Source organism: Zootoca vivipara, chromosome 1 (assembly GCF_965207765.1).
Source record: "Zootoca vivipara chromosome 1, rZooViv2.hap1.1, whole genome shotgun sequence".
NCBI lineage: Eukaryota > Metazoa > Chordata > Lepidosauria > Squamata > Lacertidae > Zootoca > Zootoca vivipara.
Genome location: NC_142582.1, coordinates 29,747,983 through 29,769,099, shown reverse-complemented (window position 1 = coordinate 29,769,099; position 21,117 = coordinate 29,747,983). Strand labels below are relative to the sequence as shown.

General features: G+C 41.2%; 1 protein-coding gene across 26 annotated transcripts in view; it reads left to right on the top strand.

Moving 5' to 3' along the window:
- PKP4 (plakophilin 4) overlaps positions 1 to 21,117 on the top strand; it is a 102,659-nt gene that overhangs the window by 12,408 nt on the left and 69,134 nt on the right. For all 26 annotated transcript variants that reach the window (XM_060280025.2, XM_088651910.1, XM_088651899.1 and 23 more), the window contains exon 2: positions 18,784 to 18,914. In XM_060280025.2, the coding sequence (XP_060136008.1) occupies positions 18,789 to 18,914 (126 nt within the window). In that variant the 5' untranslated portion in view covers positions 18,784 to 18,788. The remainder of the gene's footprint in view (positions 1 to 18,783; positions 18,915 to 21,117) is intronic.

The following is a 21,117-nucleotide window of genomic DNA, read 5'->3' as shown; positions in this document are numbered from 1 at the left end:
AGGCAAGTTTTAGCTGATTGTAGAGAGAGGATACCAATATATGTGAGGGTGAGAGTACCACAGATAGAATGAAACGTTTCAAAGGTGATTTAAAAAACTTGTGAAATGCTTCATTTTGGTTACCTAAAGGTAAAGGGAACCCTGACCATTAGCTCCAGTTGCAGAAGACTCTGGGGTTCCGGTGCTCATCTCGCTTTATGGGCCGAGGGAGCCAGCGTACAGCTTCCGGGTCATGTGGCCAGCATGACTAAGCCGCTTCTGGCGAACCAGAGCAGCGCATGGAAACACCGTTTACCTTCCCGCCAGAGTGGTACCTATTTATCTACTTGCACTTTCACATGCTTTCGAACTGCTAGGTTGGCAGGAGCAGGGACCGAGCAACGGGAGCTCACCCCATCGCTGCAATTTGAACCGCTGACCTTCTGATTGGCAAGCCCTAGGCTCTGTGGTTTAACCCACAGCGCCACCCGCTACCTAGTTGCCAGCAATATAGATGTTACAGATCCAATAGAGCCTGTCCATTTGCCAGTCCAGGGAGTATGACTTGCCAATATAAGACAATAGTCATTTATCAGTCTAGATTATGTTCTGTATTTCTTAGTGAGCCTTTAATTTTACCGTGTTAAGAGTCTGAATAGCTATTACAAACCAGAGCATTCTACTCCTGTGATTTAGTGTGTTGTGTAAATTATCTTTTTCATTGTTCCCATGATATGAAACATACCAGACTGGATGTTAATTTTATTAGCAGAATTTCCACACTGAGCTGTAACAAAACTATACAGTACTACCACTGAATGTGTAGCTAAAAGAGCGTATTAAAATAGATTGCTTTTTGAGTTCTTTTACATGATAGCTTCTAAAATGTACTTTTCCATATTTTTTACCAATATTGATTAACTTCGATAAATAAATTGCAAATCTTGAATAATGTGTGCTTCAGTTCCATAAATCAGGAGTTGCCAACCTGTGGCCCATGAAGGCCTTCATTGGTACCTTGTTTTAAGTCTCTCGCCCTCCTAGAAGGAAAGTTACAAAGCAAAATGTGCAGGTACCCTTCTAAGCAATTTCTGTGAAAAAAATCAGCCTCTTGGAGCTTTCTACCAGTGTTTTTAGTCAATGAATGAAGTCAGAGCTGTGATTGATGAGTTGAGGGAGTTTTTTGGACACCAGGCGATAGAAATCCTCAGGGTTGTGAAGTTTGCTATTTTGTCCTCCTTTTCCTACCTCGATCTTATTTGCTGATCCTTGGAATCTCTGTAGTTTGTCCTTCCTTTTCCTTAGCACATTTCTTCTGTGGTAGGCTCTTCTGAAATCAGGCAGTTACTAGAATTCACAGAAAATAAGTGGGGGCAGATGTTAAAGAATTCCCCACAAAGGGCAAATATCAAAACTTTGCAAAGAGGCATCTTTCCTGATGTTCAGGAGCTAAAGACCAGGCAGTCATTAAAAATTCACTGTCTAGTTAACTTGCAGTACAATAGTATATTTGTCTACTCAGAAGTAAGTCCCTGTGTTTAATGGGGCTTACTCCTAAGTGGCTGGGGAAACCCAGCCAGATGGGCGGGGTATAAATAATAAAATTATTATTACTATTATTGTTGTTAGTGGGTGCAAGATGTCAGCATAGAGTTGTATTGGGAATAAAAGGGTTAATGGCTATATGGCAGGGTGGGCAGAAATTCAACAGAATTGCATAAGCTTTTTCTGTTATGGAAATGCAATTATGGGGAAAGCTTCACCATGACAGATCTCTTCTCTAATTTTGTGTTATGTCATGCCTCTTACGACAGCCATGTTGTGACTGGTGCACACAACACTCTTAAAATTAAAAATGTGCCCACTGGTCCAAAATGGTTGATGACCCTTGCCATACATAGAGACAGACCAGTTTTTTCAACAAGTTTTGTTCTCTTTTTTTTTTGTAGAAAGCTAGTCTATATAGGTAGTCACAAGTATGTCCTCGGTTTCTGCAAATCAATGCTAGTTCTGTGAGCATAGACAAGCTCACCCACGAATATAATGGAAGACTAATTAACAACTTCTCTGTAGGTTGAAGTTCTAGTGTTTCCCAAACTCAGCAGACCAGGCATGGCCAAACCTGGCCCGCCAGCTGTTTTGGGACTACACTTCCCATCATCCCTGACCACTGGGCCTGTTAGCTCAGGATGATGGGAGTTGTAGTCCCAAAACAGCTGGAGGGCCAAGTTTGGCCATGCCTGCAGTAGACAGGACTGACTACTGCCAACTGCTATTAAACAAAAATCTGGTTGTGTCCCCCATTCTTACGAGGATTCACTGAGTAAAATTTTTCAAAGCATCTTTATATTATGCATAGTAAGTGTATTAATCGGAGAAAATAAGATTAATAATGACTATTTATTATTTAGTTCTGTGCCCAACTACCATAGAAAGAAAAGTTGCATTGTTAAACCATATTTATTCCTAATTTTTGTTTGGTGGGAATGAACCTGTTGAATTGGGCTGCAGCCCCCACTTCATTAGAGTGAATTCAGGAAGAAAGGAAAGGATGGTATTTAAGGACACATATTGCTTCCCTCTTAGATTTGATGCTAATGTTTGTTAACTTACACAGCAAGTGAGCTATAAGGGGCTAAATCTTCAGAGGAACAAGGATGTCCTATTTCTAAAACAGATCATAATCAATGTGTAATGAAGCATAATATATCAAACCTTGCTACCCCCTTCCCCCGCCCAAAAGCAAACATTAGATTGTGAATATATCATGTTGTACAAAAGAATTCTAATGGACAACTTAATTTTCCCTGGCTGTAAAAATGAATCTGATACTAAATTAAATCCAAACATCTTGCGTGTTTTGCTTCGGTAGTTTAAGATAGAAGTTATTTTGAGTTATTCTTGAGTACCTAGTAACACTTGGAAAGTATGATAAATTAATACCACTCGGGTATTATAATAAAAAACAATATTAGATTTTCAACTTTAGTCTGCAGTTTTAAGATCTCATGCGAGGTTTTGTTTTTTTCCATTAATATAAAAGTGCAGACTCCTTACTTGTCTGATTGTTCTTATTGTAATAATTCTAATCATAACAGTAAAGAGAGAAAAACAAATCTTTATGCAATTATCACCAGAATTTGTTTCATACGTTGCATATTATTTTGCTCAGGCAGATAATAGTGATAAGACTACAACAGATCATGACAAAAATAATAAATATTTTCTCCTTATTACTCCCGACAATAAGGGAGTGTGTTATGTACATTATTTCAGTATGTATTTTTTTTAAGTGCTCCATTTTTCACAATTGTCTACCTGTCTTCCTTCTCTGACTCTTATTACGTTTGTGAGTCTGGTCACATGCTCAAGTTCTCACAAGCCATTCACTCAATGGAGAAAATATTATTATTAATTCTATTCATTACCTGCTAGTTTACATTTGCTGAAAACTGCACAGTGAAGCTGCCCGATACATCTCTGTGCGGAGGGTGTCCCACAACTTGGGAACTGCCACAGAGAATGCCTTTTCTCAGGCCAGCCCCCCTCCCCACTGAAAACTCTGAATGGAGTGGAACACCCAAGAGGTCTCCCTCTGCTGATCTTGGTACCCACGTGGAAGATCTGTAGGGAAGGAGGCAGTCTTTCGGGTATTTAGGGCTTAAGTTGTTTTAGGGTGTTGAACACTAACAGGAGCACCTTGAATTGGGCCCGGAAACAAACCGGCAAGCACTGCAGCTGTTCTAAAACAAGGGTTATATAATATCTAAATAGATCTCCAGCCAGTAACCTGGTTGCTGCATTTTAGATCAATTGAAGTTTCTGAGTCCTTCAAGGGCAGTTCCACATACAATAATACAATCTGAAGGTTTGGGTCAGCATGGAGTGCCTTGGTTCTGTCCAAAGGGGTCCTTCAATGATGAACCAGCCAGAACTGCGAAAAGGTACTTGTAGCCACCTGAGCCTCTATTGACAGTATTGAATCCAGGCTGATGACCTGATGTTTCCAGGGGAGTATGGCCTCAACCAGAACAGGCCTTCTTCCCACCTCCTCAACATGGGAACTCTGGACACACAACGTAATTTAGCTGTTCCATCAGGAGCTTATAACCATATAGGCTGCAGTCAGTAAATGAATAATAATTTCAAATTCTCAAACAAAACTGGGTTTGACGTAACATAATTAAAAACTGGGTCATGGTGGTATCATATAATCCTATTGAGGCCAGCTAGAGTCATAGGCTAGAGTAATTGAATACAAAGTCCTATAGCATGTGCAGAGAACTTTGGGGGAGGGGGGTGATTTGTGCTACCACTGTTGCAGGCCTTACACTTAGAAAAGGGTGTTGGGGCAACCACTCCTCTTTTTTGCCTTTGTGCTAGACTTTTTGCAGAGGATGCTAGTAGTGCCTGCCAGTGCCTAGCTAAGGATAAGCTACGGAAAAGGATACCGTAGTTTTTACACACAAAAACACACACTGTGTTCTGTACATTTCCTGGAGGAAGTACTGTACATTTTCCTCTCCCTGAGCATGCCTTCCCTAAACTTATTTGCAATTCACATAAAGCAAGTGGAACGTATGTTCCAGGAAATATAGTTCTTCTTATGAGAACAAGAGAGCTAATATTTTAAACAATATTTTAATATTATAAAGGGGTGGGGAAAGCTGTACCTTTTTTTAAAAAAGAGTACATTACAGCTCAGAGGGGAAGACGTGAAAGGAAGGGAGATAGTAACTTCTATAATTTATGAACAGTCTTTTGTGCCTACACTGATAAAATTGCTACCACCTACACAAGAAGACAGGAAATCACTGATCATATGAAAGCAGCTGTATAGTCTAGTCTTATTGTGACTAAGGCAGTAGAAGTGCCCAACCTACATTCTCTTATTACATGGAAGTACAGAAATAGTTTCATCATACTATCTTCAATACTCTCTTCTCTTTCTGATTTCTAATGGGAATATTACCATAGAACTTGCTGTCCAGCTTCCTTTCCTTTTTTCTCTTCCCTCCCTGCCTTTCTCAAACTTAAGTACCCACTGCTAGAAGCTTGGGGCCATAGGAAGGCATGAATAAATTTTCATGTTATTTCCCCACGTTTCTCAGAGTGTACATCACAGTGAAAACCTAATTTCAAGGTGGAGGTGGTGGCGTAGGAAGAGGCAGAAGTGACAGGGTTTGAAAGGGAAGCTGAAGAGTTCAGTAATCAATTGAAGCTGTATGCATGTGGTGAGACAGCATGTGGATTTTGGATTATCAGGACAGGGGTGCTCAGTTAGGTTTCTATATGAGGTGCTGTATAGCAGTTCAAGAAAGACAGAGGGCCTTCTTGGTAGTGGCGCCCAACCTGTGGACTGCCTTCCAATCACATGTCAAGAAGATAAATAACTATACAAGTTTTAGAAGACACCTGAAGGCAGCCCTGTATTTTTTATGTTTTAAATGTTTGATGTTTTATTATGCTTTTATATTTGTTGGAAGCCACCCAGTCAGATGGGCAGGGTATTATTATTATTATTATTATTATTATTATTATTAAGAAAGGGGAAATATGACTTCATAAAAAAGAAAATTTTTACCTTATAGCATAGTATTTGATCCTACAAAGCACAATCCTGATATTCTTCATCGTAGCATCATTACTTTCACTGCTCATGTAAAATGGGTCCTCAGCACCTATTTTCCCCCCTAGTCATTAATCTATGACAGGGGTCAGCAAACTTTCAGCAGGGGGCCGGTCCACTGTCCCTTAGACCTTGTGGGGGGCCGGACTATATATATTTTTTGGAGGGGAGGGAATGAACAAATTCCTATGCCCCACAAATAACTCAGAGATGCATTTTAAATAAAAGCACACATTCTACTCATGTAAATACCTGCTGATTCCCGAACTGTCCGCAGGCCAGATTTAGAAGGCGATTGGGCTGGATCCGGTCCCCGGGCCTTAGTTTGCCTACCCATGAACTAGCAGTGGTGTCCAAACTTTTTTCAAAGAGGGCCAGATTTGATGAAGTGAAGGGTCATGAGGGCCGACCAAAGTGTTTAACCTTTTTTAAGGATTGAAGTTGTTGAGGTTTTTTAAGGATTTTACCCCAGCAAATAAACTGCTGCAGGAGCCGAATTTAACCGACTGACGGGCCGAATTAGGCCCCCAAAATGGACTGCAGAAACATACAAAGCTTGCTAATGCAAGAGCAGTAGTACTTGAGTCACAAGTTCCCATGTGTCTTTTTCCTAGCATGTTCATGTGGTTCCTGCTGCAGATGTGTGTACCTTAGGAGGAGCAGATGTTCTTTCTCAGCTTTCGTTAATGTAGTTACTCAGTATGCTAATAATTGCTTAAGGTATGCTCTTAAAAGTGTGTTTTAATCCCTTCTTGTGTACTTGTTCTCCTACCCTGTAATGTGCTTTCTTGCCACTCGTTTACTCGTCAGACCAAAATCCATTATACAGTGGAACAGCGACATTTACTTAGAGCCACAGGTGAATGGATGTTTGTCACTGCATAATTTTATCTGTTACTTAGCTTCTATTTAGAGCATGCAGTAGTAAGCAGTAAATTGCATCCACCTGAGCATGAGTCAAAAATATTCTATGTGCATTCCAGCTGCAAAAGGCTGTTCCTTCAGTTTAGTATTTGGGCTGAGCTTGTTATCTAAAATCACTTCCTTTCAAAAAAGAAAATTGTCATTTTTAATATGTATCACGAAAATCCTGATCCAGAGGTTTTGCACTTGTGTAATTTATGGTTTGTAGCGATGCACTATCTTTATTTTTAAAAACAACATTGCAATAGATACATTTATTTTTTTCACAATTTACTAGCACTATAAATCACTTCAGCAATGAATTAGAGAAAGTACAATAATCAGAACAAGCAGGCTATAATTATCACATGTCAACTCAACTACCAATGTTATATGGAACAAATGAAGGTGAAATTTTCTTACTAAAACAAGCCTCAGTGAGCCTTTAGGGCATGCAGGGCCTTACATCACCCCTTGCCAGAAAGTGCTCTCTTTTTTCTTTTCTAACTATTCATGCATTGCAGAATGTGAATGTGCTAAGCTGAAAGTCACCTTTCTGATTAGTCCATAGGGGCACTTAAAAAAAATAGTAATGCTATGGGGACGGAAAGACATTTCATGTAGGCTGTACATTTTGGCCTACATCTTAACTAGAAGACATGCTCTTGAGAGCTTGCCAATAGACAGAAACTTGCTTAATACCGGTAGTAATAGTAATTTAGCCACTTTGTACTCTCTTTGTACAAGAGAGTATAATTAATGCACTTCATGTATGTTGCTATTTTAAAAAATGGTTCAGTTTAAAACAGTGATCTTCTGTGAACAGTTTTAAGCTATGATAGAATATTATTATTATTTATTGAACTTATAACAGAATAACAGAAATGTAGAGTTGGAAGGGACCATAGGGGTCATCTAGTCCAGGGGTCAGCAAATGTTTTCAGCAGGGGGCTGGTCCACTGTCCCTCAGACCTTGTGGGGGGGAGGACTATATTTTGGGGGGGGAATGCCCCACAAATAACCCAGAGATCCATTTTAAATAAAAACACACATTCTACTCATGTAAAAACACGCTGATTCCCAGACCATCCATGGGCCGGATTTAGAAGGAGATTGGGCCGGATCCAGCCCCCTAGACTTAGTTTGCCTACCCATGATCTAGTCCAACCCTCAGTGATGCAGTAGCCTTTTGCCCTTCATGGGACTTGAACCCACAACCCTGAGGTTAACAGTCTCATGCTTTGCTGACTGATGCTTTAAACAAAACACAGCTCACAACATCTAGCACATTTTCCAGCTGCTAGCTTTATGTTGCAGTCTTATGCACGCTTATTAGGGAGTAAGCCCCATTGAACTGCTTCCCAGAACACCTCCACCCAACCACTTGGCTCAGTGGCCATGCTTCAAATGCAAGTGAGAACACTTTTAAAATGGCAGAAGCAGTAAGACAAATTAAGATTTTGAGATAAATATTTGAGAGAGGCAAAAAGCAATCACATTTATGACATCATTGAAAGCTGTTTTAACGTCTGCCATCTAATCTGCATGGCAGAAGTAGATCCCTTCCAAATTCAGAGGAAGGTTTGCATGTGGAGTAGGTTCTCCAACAGCAGAAGACAGGACTGAAATGCAGCCAGATAAATCATTTGCATTTCCTTATTGAGGATATGAATGGATGAAACACAATTAAAAACGGAAAAGTAAAGCAGATGCTTCCCTTAGTCAAGCCTATTGAGTCACAGGTTTGTATTCTGCTGCAACATTTAGCGCTCATGTGGCCTATGAAAGTAGAAATCAATTGCAGTTATTCTGCATTGGAGGATTAGTCTCCCCTACTCTACTTCTTGCCAACAAAGGTCCGTATAGTTAAAGCTATGGTTTTCCCAGTAGTGATGTATGGAAGTGAGAGCTGGACCATCAAGAAAGCTGATCACCGAAGAATTGATGCTTTTGAATTATGGTGCTGAAGGAGACTCTTGAGAGTCCCATGGACTGCAAGAAGATCAAACCTGTCCATTCTTAAGGAAATCAGCCCTGAGTGCTCACTGGAAGGACAGATCCTGAGCTGAGGCTCCAATACTTTGGCCACCTCATGAGAAGAGAAGACTCCCTGGAAAAGACCCTGATGTTGGGAAAGATGGAGGGCGCAAGGAGAAGGGGATGACAGAGGACGAGATGGCTGGACAGTGTTCTTGAAGCTACAAACATGAGTCTGACCAAACTGTGGGAGGCAGTGGAAGACAGGAGTGCCTGGCGTGCTCTGGTCCATGGGGTCACGAAGAGTCGGACACGACTAAACGACTAAACAACAACACTTTACTTCTGTACTGTATAAGGCATAATGAGGCCATTTCCTTTCTGAATATCCATTTTTTAAATGACTTAAAGTGCATAGACTAAGGATAGCATTTCAAATTAAGCAGTAAGCTGAATTAAGACAGTTTTCAAATGGGTATCTGAAAATGTGAGCCCAAAGCAATGCTTTCTAAAGAATCTATAACGACTGAGATGATATCATGGTCATCTTGTTGTGTCACAGCTTGTTGTAGCTGTCTGGTGAAAGATTGTTACCAAGACACTTGTGACAAAGAAGAAGGTTGTTCATATCTTGCCTGAAAGTCTTGATCGACATCAAATCAAGTTAGTACTTGCTGTGGTTGGGACAACAATAACACCACCACCTTGTTTGGAAAGAAGTTCTCAGCAAAGGGTCTTCTTTCCAGGTTTATTTTTTTCAGGGACATAGCTAGCTTCCTCTCATTAGTACTATGCCTGTGGAAGTACTAGACTAGAGGAGGCTACTAGAAGCAGTAGCTTTCCCGGATACTGCTGTGCAGGCCAAAGAACTTTTGATATGCTGTTCCTTATTATTAAGAATGTTTAGTGCTCTCAAATAATTAATCCATAGACAAAGGAAGTGGTCTTCTGACTTGGGTTGGGAAGCTTCACACTACCAGGTGGGTATTGTATAGGTCCACCCGCTGGAAGAGGCAGAAAATGGCATCCTTTCCCCAGATTTGGGCTTCTCCCCTTCCTGTAGAGTGCAGTCCCATTTTTTGCCTTGCTTGAAGTTGAACGTAATTTTCAACGGCTGCTCTGGCTCAGCAAAATTAAAGTAGGGGAAAAAACAGCACACTGCATTCAAAGTAGTAGAGTAGAGGGCACTTAGCATGCTTTTTTGTGGCTAACCGCTTAAATAAAATATAGCACTATCTTCTCTCACTGGTTACATTTAGACATAAAAATAATGCATTAAAACCACTCTGGGATTGGCACATCTGTTGGAGCTCCGGATTTTCAGAATGGCTGGGAGGTGTCAGCTCAAGGATGCGTAAAGTTATTCTGGTTATGGAAGGGAACACTTTTTCATGGATATGCATGTTTTTGGCTAAGCCTGTGGTTTTAATTTTGGTATTCCAAGTGTGGAAAATCTAGAGAGTCCAGCCAAGATGGCGGCGGTAGTGGAAGCACCGTTCGAGCTTCGCATCAGTATTGTATTATTTTACTAGTGTTTTATTATCCTTTTAATCGAAAGAAGGACTGACAGCTGAAGAAAACCTGCAGCTGAGTGAGTAGAACTCCCTAAAGGAACATAACAAGGCTAAGATAAACTCCCGGGAGAAAAACCAAATTGCTAACCTGATAAGGGTCTGGCAAGGCCTTGGGAGCTACTCCCTTTCTGCTGAGACCGACTCACGGAGGGCCCTACGATAAACTCCGAAGGTGGTGAGGAAGAGCTGTGGCTACGGCTTCAGCCAGTGAAATTTATTGCTCCATTCTACCTCCCCCGGCCCCCCTTGTATGGCCCCCCTTGCCGGCTGTTAACATCTAAAGACTCCGAAGATTCTAAATCTACTAGGCCGTGTGTGCGGGGAAGCTAGAGGGCACAATTCGGAGGAACAAAGAGTGCTTCCCACTCTCGCTGTTGAAGTATCCCCTCCCTAGTACAACTGCAACTGTGAGCAAAAAACCCACAGAAGAGCTGATAGTCTTTCGTCTTGGCAAGAATTTTTTACATGCAGCATTTTATATATTTTATTGTTGACGCCGGCTCCAACGATAAAAAATTGTGGATTGACGTCGTTTTAGTTTCTGTGTGTGTGTGTGCAACTAAGCACGCTTTTAGAAGGAAAGTTTATGGGGATGGAGTGGAGGCTGTGAACCCATTAGCCTACCGTTCCAGCAAGCTGTGAAAGATTGCCTCATTTGTTATCTTCCTATTTCAAAGGCATTGATAAACTCCTTGTAAGCCCCAGTTCTACAGCTCCTCCCCTCGGTGATTTTTAATTCTTATTTTAAAGGAATTGGCTTTTAACTCTTGCTAGCTATGGGTCATGGGAAACGTTTGAGAGAACTTGAAGAACCTTTGTTGCTCCCAAAACCAAAATTAAAAAGGACTGACAGACACCTGGGGAAAAGAGGGAATGACCAAATAGACCACCATGCCGGGGTGGAAACCTACAATCGCTTCCTCCCGCTAGAAGGCCTTGAACTATCCCCTACAGCGATGGTCCAGTGTTCCTCCAAATCAAAGACCCAATCGAACTCTCCGAGTAAAGGGAACAAAACCCCTCTGAAAGGAGGAACAGCCCCTGACCTGATGGATTGCCCTAGATGCGAACAGCTACACTTGGTTATTCAAACTCTCCACTATATTTTCAAAAAAATGGATGAGATATCTCTCCAATTATCAAATCTCCAGAAAGTGGAAAAATCTGACTTAAAAACATCCGAACTAAAAACATTTCAAAACTCGTCCATCGTTAAAAAGTCTTCGGCTCTCCATCCCCTCTTAGTTAAAACGGAGGCGAGAAAACACAAATATCACCTTAATCCTCAATTAAATAAACAAGCACTAGTCCTACAACCTAAGAAAATCTGCCTTTTCACCCGGGCTGAAACAGGAAAATGGCTCAGCTTAGAAGGGGCTAAAGAATGCCTCAGTAAAATCCTAAAGATCAAGAACCAACAAATAGACATACATGCGGTCCTGCCCCTGGTACAGCAGGACGGCTTCCTCAAGGTGATTTTGGCTTTTCATTCGCCAAAGATCCCCTCCATCATCGTACGTCGGAAAAAGGACCTGATTATGGCTGGCATTATTCCAACGAGGGTGTTTGTGGATAAAATGATCAAACCCTTATTATGCAGAGTAGCTGATGGCACGCCCCAAAGTACAGACTGCCCTGACACACTTGATAAAGATGCCGCTTTACATCTTCCCCATCCAATTTCAACACCCCCTTGTCCACTTAATGAACCTTCACCTGTACCTGATATCCTACAAACTTCCTTGGACGAAAGCGCGCTCATCATTTCTTTTGGCGAACTCCCGTGGGATGAACAAGTAGAAACAATTCAAAGACTCGATGCGCTTAAATCGCAGCTTTTACGTGTCCATGATAAAGTAAAGGTCAAAAATAAGCTGATTCCATCATCGTCGACAGAAGCAGAGGACCTCCTTCAATTCAGCCCCGTGCCTAAATCCAAATGTCTTCAGCAGGCTCTATCGCGCCGGGCAACATCGACACTATGCCCTGATCTGCATGACGGACCCTCAACATCAGCCTTAATAAATTTTGACCCACTCCCCCCGACGGACTCAGCGAAGGACGAAGTCTTGGCCCCCCAGCAAGAGCTAAATTCCACCTCGACACACTCATCCATGCCGACCTTAGAATCCTCACCCTCTCCGGATAGAACAACACCCAACCAGCAAATGAGACCTCGAAGAAACCTTTCCATAATATCTGATCCTATAGTTGACCCCCGACCACCTCAACCACTATGGGAAGGAATTCCCTTAGTACAAGATATGAGGTCGGATCTGATTGAAGACCCGATGGGTCGTATAAACAAAATTATCCAAATTCCAAATGACAATTCTAATAGAGATCCTGTCTTTGCCGATTTAACCTCCATCTCCTTGAGTAATGCTCCTCTACGCTCTCCAACTTCTTCAGAATCACAGACTATTTTAGGACAAGGAGCTACCTCTAGCGGAACAAGCATGCCAACTTTACAGCCAAACCGTCCTAATACGGTTACCACTTTGGGATGCCCATCTCTGTCATCCTCCCAAAGTAAAATAACAGATTTTTTTGCAACTGCAACTCCCTCCACTAAAGAACCTCTCTTGTATCCGAATTGACTGCTAAATAGCCGGACTAGAAAATCCCCCCTGGCATTTTTATGTTGGAATATTGCAGGATGGAGGGGGAAAAAATTAGATCCTGAATTTTTGAAGTTTATAAATTTATTTCAGATAATACTCCTGCAAGAAACCTGGGAAGAGGAGGCAATTGATATAAATGGCTACGATCTCATTTCACTCCCAGCCTGCCCCTCCCTTAAAGGCGGACGCCCTAGAGGCGGTTTGTTGATTGCCATTTCTCTTAAATTGCAGGCCAAATTTACACTTGTCCAGTCACTACCCCCTTATGCCATCACAGGCCTGATTTCCGGGGGGGGGGGGAATTTGAGTTACTAATTACAAATGTTTATCTCCCTCCTGGAGGCCAAATAGCGGACCTCCATTCTAAATGGGAAATGCTTGAAGAGCACTTAATTCTTTGTTACACCAAGTACCCAAATACACCTTCAGTACTGGGAGGTGATTTTAATGCTCGTACGGCTGCAAACTGGGAGGCATTGAGTAAGGCTAAGTGGTGGGTTACTCCTGGCCACCAAAATCTGGATCTATCCCTCTATGTACAGAGGCGGTCAAAAGATAACAGAGTGAATGAAGCGGGTGTCCTTTTATACCAAATGATAATTCGTTTAAATCTAATCATTTTAAATGGTAACTGCCCTCCGGATATCCCCGGTGAATTCACCCACCTGAGCGCATTTACAAACAGTGTGCTAGATTACTTCATAGTTTCCAAAGACTTACTTTCAAATCCTTTTTATTTTAAAATAGAAAATGTCCAACTGAGTGACCACCTCCCGTTGGTTGCCAAACTTTCAATGGATTGGCACCCGGTAGAGGCTACACATCCCACACATATAGGATTAAATGCTGCAGCACAAGTGAAAGGAATAAAATGGTCTCCAACTCAGGCCCAAAAATATATGGAACTTTTCCAAAAAGAGATAGTTCAATCTCACATTGCCTCAAATCTAGACTCATATGGACATGACAAAATCATTAATGTATTTTCTTTGTTTATGGAAGATCTCACATCCTTCTTCACAGTACCGGCCCACCGAGTTAACCGGACCCAATACAAGACTGGTGCTCCCTGGTTTAACTCGCAATGCAAACAAGCTAGACAGCACCTCTGCACTATCTACAATGAGTATAAACTCTCTGGCGCCCTAGTATTACCCCCGAATTATCAACAAGCCAAAACTGCATACAAGCAGGCTCAGAAAATAGCCAAGCGTAAGTGGCAGCAAAATCGCTGGCAAGCGCTAATAGTCGCCTCCAGATCCCAAAACTCACAACAGTTCTGGCACCTCATTAATAGAAGATCTAAAAAGTACCCCTTAACAGTCATCCCTGCCCGTTTGGGAACTATTTTTAAGGAAATATTTTGCGCTAACAGAAACCAAGACCTATACGTTTGATGATCTGTTTGAACACCTCCCTATTTGGCCTGCCACTGAGCCGGATGAAATTTTGGATTTAATCGCTAAACTTAAGATCGGCAAAGCCCCCGGGCCCGATCTGGTCCCGGCGGAAGCCATAAAACTCCATCCTGCTTGGTGGGCAAAAATCCTTGCTATTACTTTTGATGCCATCAACGCAACTGGACTTGTACCCAAAACATGGAAGGATGCAATTATAATTCCAATTTACAAAAAAGGTTCCCCAGCTGATCCGGGGAACTATAGAAACATCAGTCTTTTGTCAATAATTGGGAAAATATATGCACGCTTCCTGTTAACCAGACTTGTCCAATGGTCTGACGAAAAACAACTGATAGGCCCTGAACAAGCAGGATTTAGACCAAATCACTCAACTACCGATCATGTATTAGTTTTGTACCATCTAGCTCAAAAATATACTTTTCCAACTCGAGGTCAACTTTGCGCGGCCTTTATAGATCTCAAAGCCGCGTTTGATAGTATTCCCAGAAGGCTACTTTGGGAAAAATTGGCACGCTGGGGAATTGATAGGAGGTTATTATGGCTAATGATTCAACTTCACGAAGGGTCGGCTGCCAGGGTGAGAATAACCCCTGCCGGCGACCTCACAAATACTGTACCCATCAACAGAGGAGTCCGGCAAGGGTGTATCTTAGCCCCTCTTCTTTTCAATTAATTCATTAGCGATATGAGGGCACCCTTAGCTGAATCCCAAATAACCATCCACGCCCCACGCCTTGCAAACTACCGCTGCCCACTATTACTTTACGCAGACGATGCAGTTCTCCTCTCTTTTTCGAGAATTGGCCTTAGGAGGGCACTCAAAATTTTTGCTTCATATTGTAAATCCAATTTTCTCACCATAAACCAATCTAAATCCAAAGTTTTAATTTTTTCCAAAAGTCGAAAATCATATAAGTGGGAACTAGACGGGAAACCTATCGAACAGGTTTTTAAATTTCAATACCTAGGAGTTTATCTCCAACACAATATGGGCTGGAAAGCACATATTGCATATACCCTAAATAAGGCCAAAGCCCTTTCTTTCGCGCTTTTGCGCTTTTTCTTCTCTGACGGGGCTCTCCACGTTCCATCCGCCTTGAAGGTATTTAACAACAAAGTGATCGCGACAATGACCTATGCCGCCCCACTATGGGGGGCCGCAGTAAATTTAAGGCCTTTGGAGGTAATCCAAAATCAATTCATGAGACGTCTATTAAAACTGCCTCAGTGTGTCAGTAATTCAGCCATTCGCTTAGAATTAAAAATCTCCTCTCTAGAAACTATTTTCTGGAGGCGTATTCTATGCTATTGGCTGTCTCTGTGGTACAGGCTTCCGAATCGTTATCTGATCCAATGTCTTTGGCGAGACGAGTTTCCTAGTCCCTGGGCAAAAACGATCCATACTAAAATTGTGTCCTATGGACTGTCCCCTTCGGACTTGTTGAAACTAGACCTTGCCACAGCTAAAAGAACCCTCAAGCAAAAACTAGAGGAGATGGACCTCCAGCAAAATGTCATAATGGGAAGTGGTTCCTGTTCACCATCGAACCTCGGCATAGTGCCCTCCCCGCAGATTCCATCTTATTTGACATCCCTATCAGTCGCAGCCCATAGGTTTGCCTTTATTAAGGCAAGATTTAATGTCTTTCCTTCCAATGTTGTGAATAATAGGTTCTCGAAAGGCCAGAGTTCAGTTCTGTGTGCATGTGACAACAGATCCATTGAATCCCTCCATCATATATTATTCTGTTGCCCCTTGCACATGGTCCCTCGGACCAGATTTTTATCCCCCTTAATATCTGAAACTTTGGATAAGACTTCGGAATCCCAGTTAACATATCTGTTACAGGATAATGAGCCAAGTAGATCACTCCTTGTAGCTAGATACCTGATTGCAGTTCTATCCTACAAGAGGAAAAATGGGTTACTTTATGATTATTGATTTTTTGCCCTAATGTTTGATCTATAGTGGTGACCAGATGATCTAAGTGATATTTTTTACCTTGTAATTGTAATTTTATAATATTTATAGGGATAGGATTTTTATGAATGGAATTGATTTTGTTTACTTTTGTTTTGTTTTGTTCTGTTGTACGATGTACATTGTTTTGTGTTGATATCTTGATATGGGCCTATGGCCGTAATAATAAAAGTATTGTGGAAAATCTATTGTGTCCCAAACAGGGAATGATTATGTCAAAAGCTTTGAATCAGTTTTCTGCAAAGGGTCTGAACAGCAAAGCACCAACGCTTCCAACAGGCTTAGCATCAAAAGATGCATACATGTAGTCCTTAAAATGGCAAATAAAATTTATTGTTGAAAAGTACAGAATTAAATTAGCAGTTCCTGCATTTGGTTCTTAAAGTTAGCTGCTGTTATTCAAGGCATTCTCATAATACTGTCCTTTTGTTCCTGAAAATATTCATTCAGTACTTTATACTCGTCAAAAGGCAAACAAAATTTACGGATCATTAAGAACTACATTTAAACTAATAGGTTTATATAGCAGAAATGATTCAAACATACATTGTGTACCTTATGCTGGTCATGTCACTACTTTGCGCAAGCTGCGTAACCTTACTGGGGAAAGTATGAAGAAAGGTAGCAAATGTTAATTGACTTGTTGAATGCCTTCCATAAAAAGGCATACTAAACAGATGAAGACTGGGAGCTTGGAAAATACATACCTTGGGGCATATGATAAAATATGGTATTTAGAAGTAATCCAAATGCTCTTACAGGCTTACAAGTCACCACTTGCCTGGTAGTCTGTGGAAACAAACTCTTATGGGCAGTGAAGGGGTTTGTTGCTTTTTTTGTAAATAGTGTGTTGTGATTTCTTTTTGGACTATTGACATGTAAAAGAGGTGCATATGGTTTAGATGTAGCGGTTAATTGCATTTGTGAACAGCGTTTGAAATTAGCCAGGCGCCCAGTCACATTTTGCGACTTGGCAACCGGCCTTTTTTGACTGGATGGAGATGTCCAGGTGCCACGCTTGGCACCCAGTCGTGCTCCCCTGTGGATTGCCTGCTTCACCCCGTAGCAAAAAGAATGTGTGTGTGTGTGTTGCTGGTCTGGTAGCAGGGCAGCAGCAAAAAACAAAGTGCCTTGACATTTTGTTTTGGCACCCACAAACTAGGTCCCAGGAGCCACATGGCTCCTAGCATTCCTATCCCAGTTTCTAACACTACTGTACTTACAAGACTAATGTGTTGCAAAACGTATCTGCAACATATTTGATCACATGGTGATCAAATGCGCAAAATGTGAAATGTGGTTCTTATTTGGAAGGAAGGTTCCCCCATTCTACTTCCTTTCTTCGCCAAACCTTTATCAGGCGTTACAAATTTTTGTTGTTTAGTCGTGTCCGACTCTTCGTGACCCCATGGACCATAGCACGCCAGGCACTCCTGTCTTCCACTGCCTCCCACAGTTTGGTCAGACACATGTTGGTAGCTTCGAGAACACTGTCCAACCATCTCGTCCTCTGTCGTCCGCTTCTCCTTGTGCCCTCAATCTTTCCCAACATCAGGGTCTTTTCCAGGAAGTCTTCTCTTCTCATGCGGTGGCCAAAGTACTGGAGCCTCAGCTTCAGGATCTGTCCTTCCAGTGAGCACTTGGGGCTGATTTCCTTAAGAACGGATAGGTTTGATCTTCTTGCCGTCCATGGGACTCTCAAGAGTCTCCTCCAGCACCATAATTCAAGACCATCATAAAACATCCATATATAAAATTTTAAGGTATATACAAATAAACAGCCATCTAAGAATATGTAATAACGAGGATTTTCATTGGAATTTCTTCCCGCTAAATAGTGCCATTCACCACTCTTAAGAGATACTATTGATAACAGCTCAGCCACCTTTACAGATACTTCCGGGTTAATGTCAGACAGATAGAATGGTGCAATGAAAATATCAGATTCTATTTCTGTGTGAGGAGTTTTGTAATAAAAAAAAACCTTGTAAAAAAACTTGCTTGAAAAGTAAAGCAAGTAGGGATCTTCTTACAGTGATCCCTCATCTCCTGTCTACTTTCCTTTTTTGTGTGGTTCATAGAATCATACAATTGTAGAGTTGAAAGGGACCCGAGGGTCATCTACTCCAGCCCCCTGCTCTATGATGTCTACACATGATAATCCCAAAACATAGCTGGCAGACTGCCTGGGTATGTCCATACGAAACAGATACTGTACTCCTGGTGTCATTAAAAACATCACAAGTAGTTGATATGCACTGGGTTAGCAGAATGGATTCATAGTCTCAGGTAAGTACTATATCAGCCACTCTAAAAGTAGATGGCAGAGAAGTATTTCTGACATAGCTGAGATACAGATTTTAATGGGGAAATCATTTTAACAATTATTACCATGTTACTGGTTATTTGGCCATTTTTACAGCTGCATTTTCTAAAATGTTTTGTTATGTATGTAACTTTCCTGTTTGTCTTTAAAGAAGAGGTATACTTAAGGGTAGAACATTATTTTCAAGACCACATCTTTCCTGTAAGCAGCTCTCCCTAGCTCTTTGATATTACTTTAGGGGAGAAGCGTATGCTTGAGGTGAGAAGTATCTCCCAGAAATTTTAGGCATATGTAATGCTTTAGTGCACAAGCGGCGATGAATGAATTGAACAGATAACCATCCAATGTCAAACTGATTTTTTTCCCCAGACAATATGCCAGCTCCTGAGCAGACATCTTTGGAAGAAGGACTGCAACAGACCACCCAGGAATCTTCTACAAGTCCGGGCATGGAGACAGAGGCTACTGCCACCACTATTCTAGCTTCTGTAAAAGAACAGGTATTGGGTGTTTTTTTTAAAGAAATCTGTATATATATATCTGAAGCTTCGTATATGGGTGGGTTTGAGTTTCCCAAGCCCAGATATTAAATATTAAGCACTCTGGGCTGTCTTGCTGCCACTTCGAGATATAATGGTTGCTTCCTCTTTTTTTCAGGCTGAGCAACATTTCGCTTTGTCCCATTGCAGGGTGGATTTGATTTAAATCAAGTCGATTTAAATCTTGATTTAAATCACTAGTCAGTAAGACTTGATTTAAATCATATATTTTTTACAGAAAGTCTCATTCTTGCTGGTATAATCTTAATATTTACAACCAGAGGAACGTTTCAATTTTGGAATAATAAATTTTCAGATTAGTTTTTACAGTTATATCAAAAATTACTGATTTGGTTATACTATTAGAAATACATAGACAGATAATTATGAAATTATGATGAGGTTAAATAAGTTAACTGTTTATATTTGGACAACTTTTCTGCTGTACTTTATTGGAAGGAGGAAAAATAATCATTTCCTTAATAACAATTTTAAACAAATTATTTAACTAAAACAATAACATTATAGCATATGTATCCATGTTTGTTAACTGATGTGGTTAAATGGGTTTGTTTGTTTTTTAAAAAAACAACCTTAGACTGAGTTTTAGCGCACATGAAAAACTTAAAACAAATCCTTATTTCCTGATGAATAGCCTTTGGACTATAATGTAAATTAAATAGAAAACTATATTTAGGGGGGGGGGAATCCTCCGAAAGCATTTTATTTTAAAAATCCGATTTAAATTTTAAAAAATCAATTAAAAAATATTTTAAAACAAAAATCATTTATTTTTATTCACCCATGTCCCACTGTAATAAATTTCACTGGGAAATATTTTGTACGGTAGTAGTAGCAGCAGACTGTGTTGGGCATTGACACAGGAGATTCAGGTTGAGACTCCCAATAAAGCTTTCAAGTTTGCTTGATGACCTTGGGTGAGGCTCAGGCCAACTGAAGTGTTGTCATGAAAGATAATTGGAAAGTACTTTGCATCATAGCTGCCAAGTTCTCCCTTTTTTTAAGGGAAATTCCCTTATGCTGAATAGGCTTCCTCGCGAGAAAAGGGAAAACTTGGCAGCTATGCTTTCAATACTGTAAATTCCTATACAAATGATTTCATATGATGCTTGAGTGGTACTTGACAATGCCTAGTCAAAAAAAGAAAAACCGGGGGGGGGAGGATAGTGGAGTCCAGGGACAATGAAATGTAGTATTGCTGTTGTAATATGAACTATCTCAAGGTTCCGCTCCATTCTTCTGAATGAAACGTCTCTTTCTGAGAATGAACGACTCCACATTGAACCAGCTCAAACATAGTCATAGTATAGTGGTTATTGTTGGGCTAGGACCTAGGTTAGGGTGAAAGGCCTATCTGACGGGCTACTGTGAAGATATGATGAAGCAGGAGACCCATTATATGCTACCTTGAACTACTTGGAGGAAAAGCAGGATATGAACATGGTATAGGAATAAAATAATATACATCCCTAAGGACCAAGTCAGGATAGGAACCTGCAAACGTATTTGCAGACATACATCTACATATAAGAGGAAGTCTCCTTTCTGCACTGAGAAGTAAACTTTTATACCTTTTATGTATATCTGCAAAGCCTTGATGAGTACGATTTGCTTATGGGAGCCTCATTTCCTTAACGGATATTAAAGCTTTTTGAGCCAGAAGTCATCGTTCAAGTGATGTGATTTGCTATCGGAACAAGAGTATTGTTGTCATCTAGTTTCTCAGTCTTTGGCACAGAACAGGCGTGAAGCACCTTCGGCCTAGGGGCTGGATGTGGCCCTCCAGGCCTTTGTATCAGGTCCTCAGGGCTCTGTCCAGGCTCTGCCCCTCCCCAAGCCACACCCCTTTCCAGTCCTGCTCCACACTCCCCTGAGAATGCTTTTGTATGCCAGGACTGTTTCCTTGAACTGTGATCATGCCTCTTGCTTGCATGGCTGGAGTGATGAGTGGGGTGCTTCTCTATGTAGAAAAAGCTGGTTTCTGCATGACTGGACTGTAGTCTACTGAGCAGTTGTATTACAGTCCTCTAGCCCTTCCTACAATGCCATATGCTGCCCCCCAAAGGTTGCTGAGCCGGGAATGTGGCCCTTTGGCTGAAGAAGGTTCCCCATCCTATGACGGTGCTGTGTGTTTGTGTTTTCA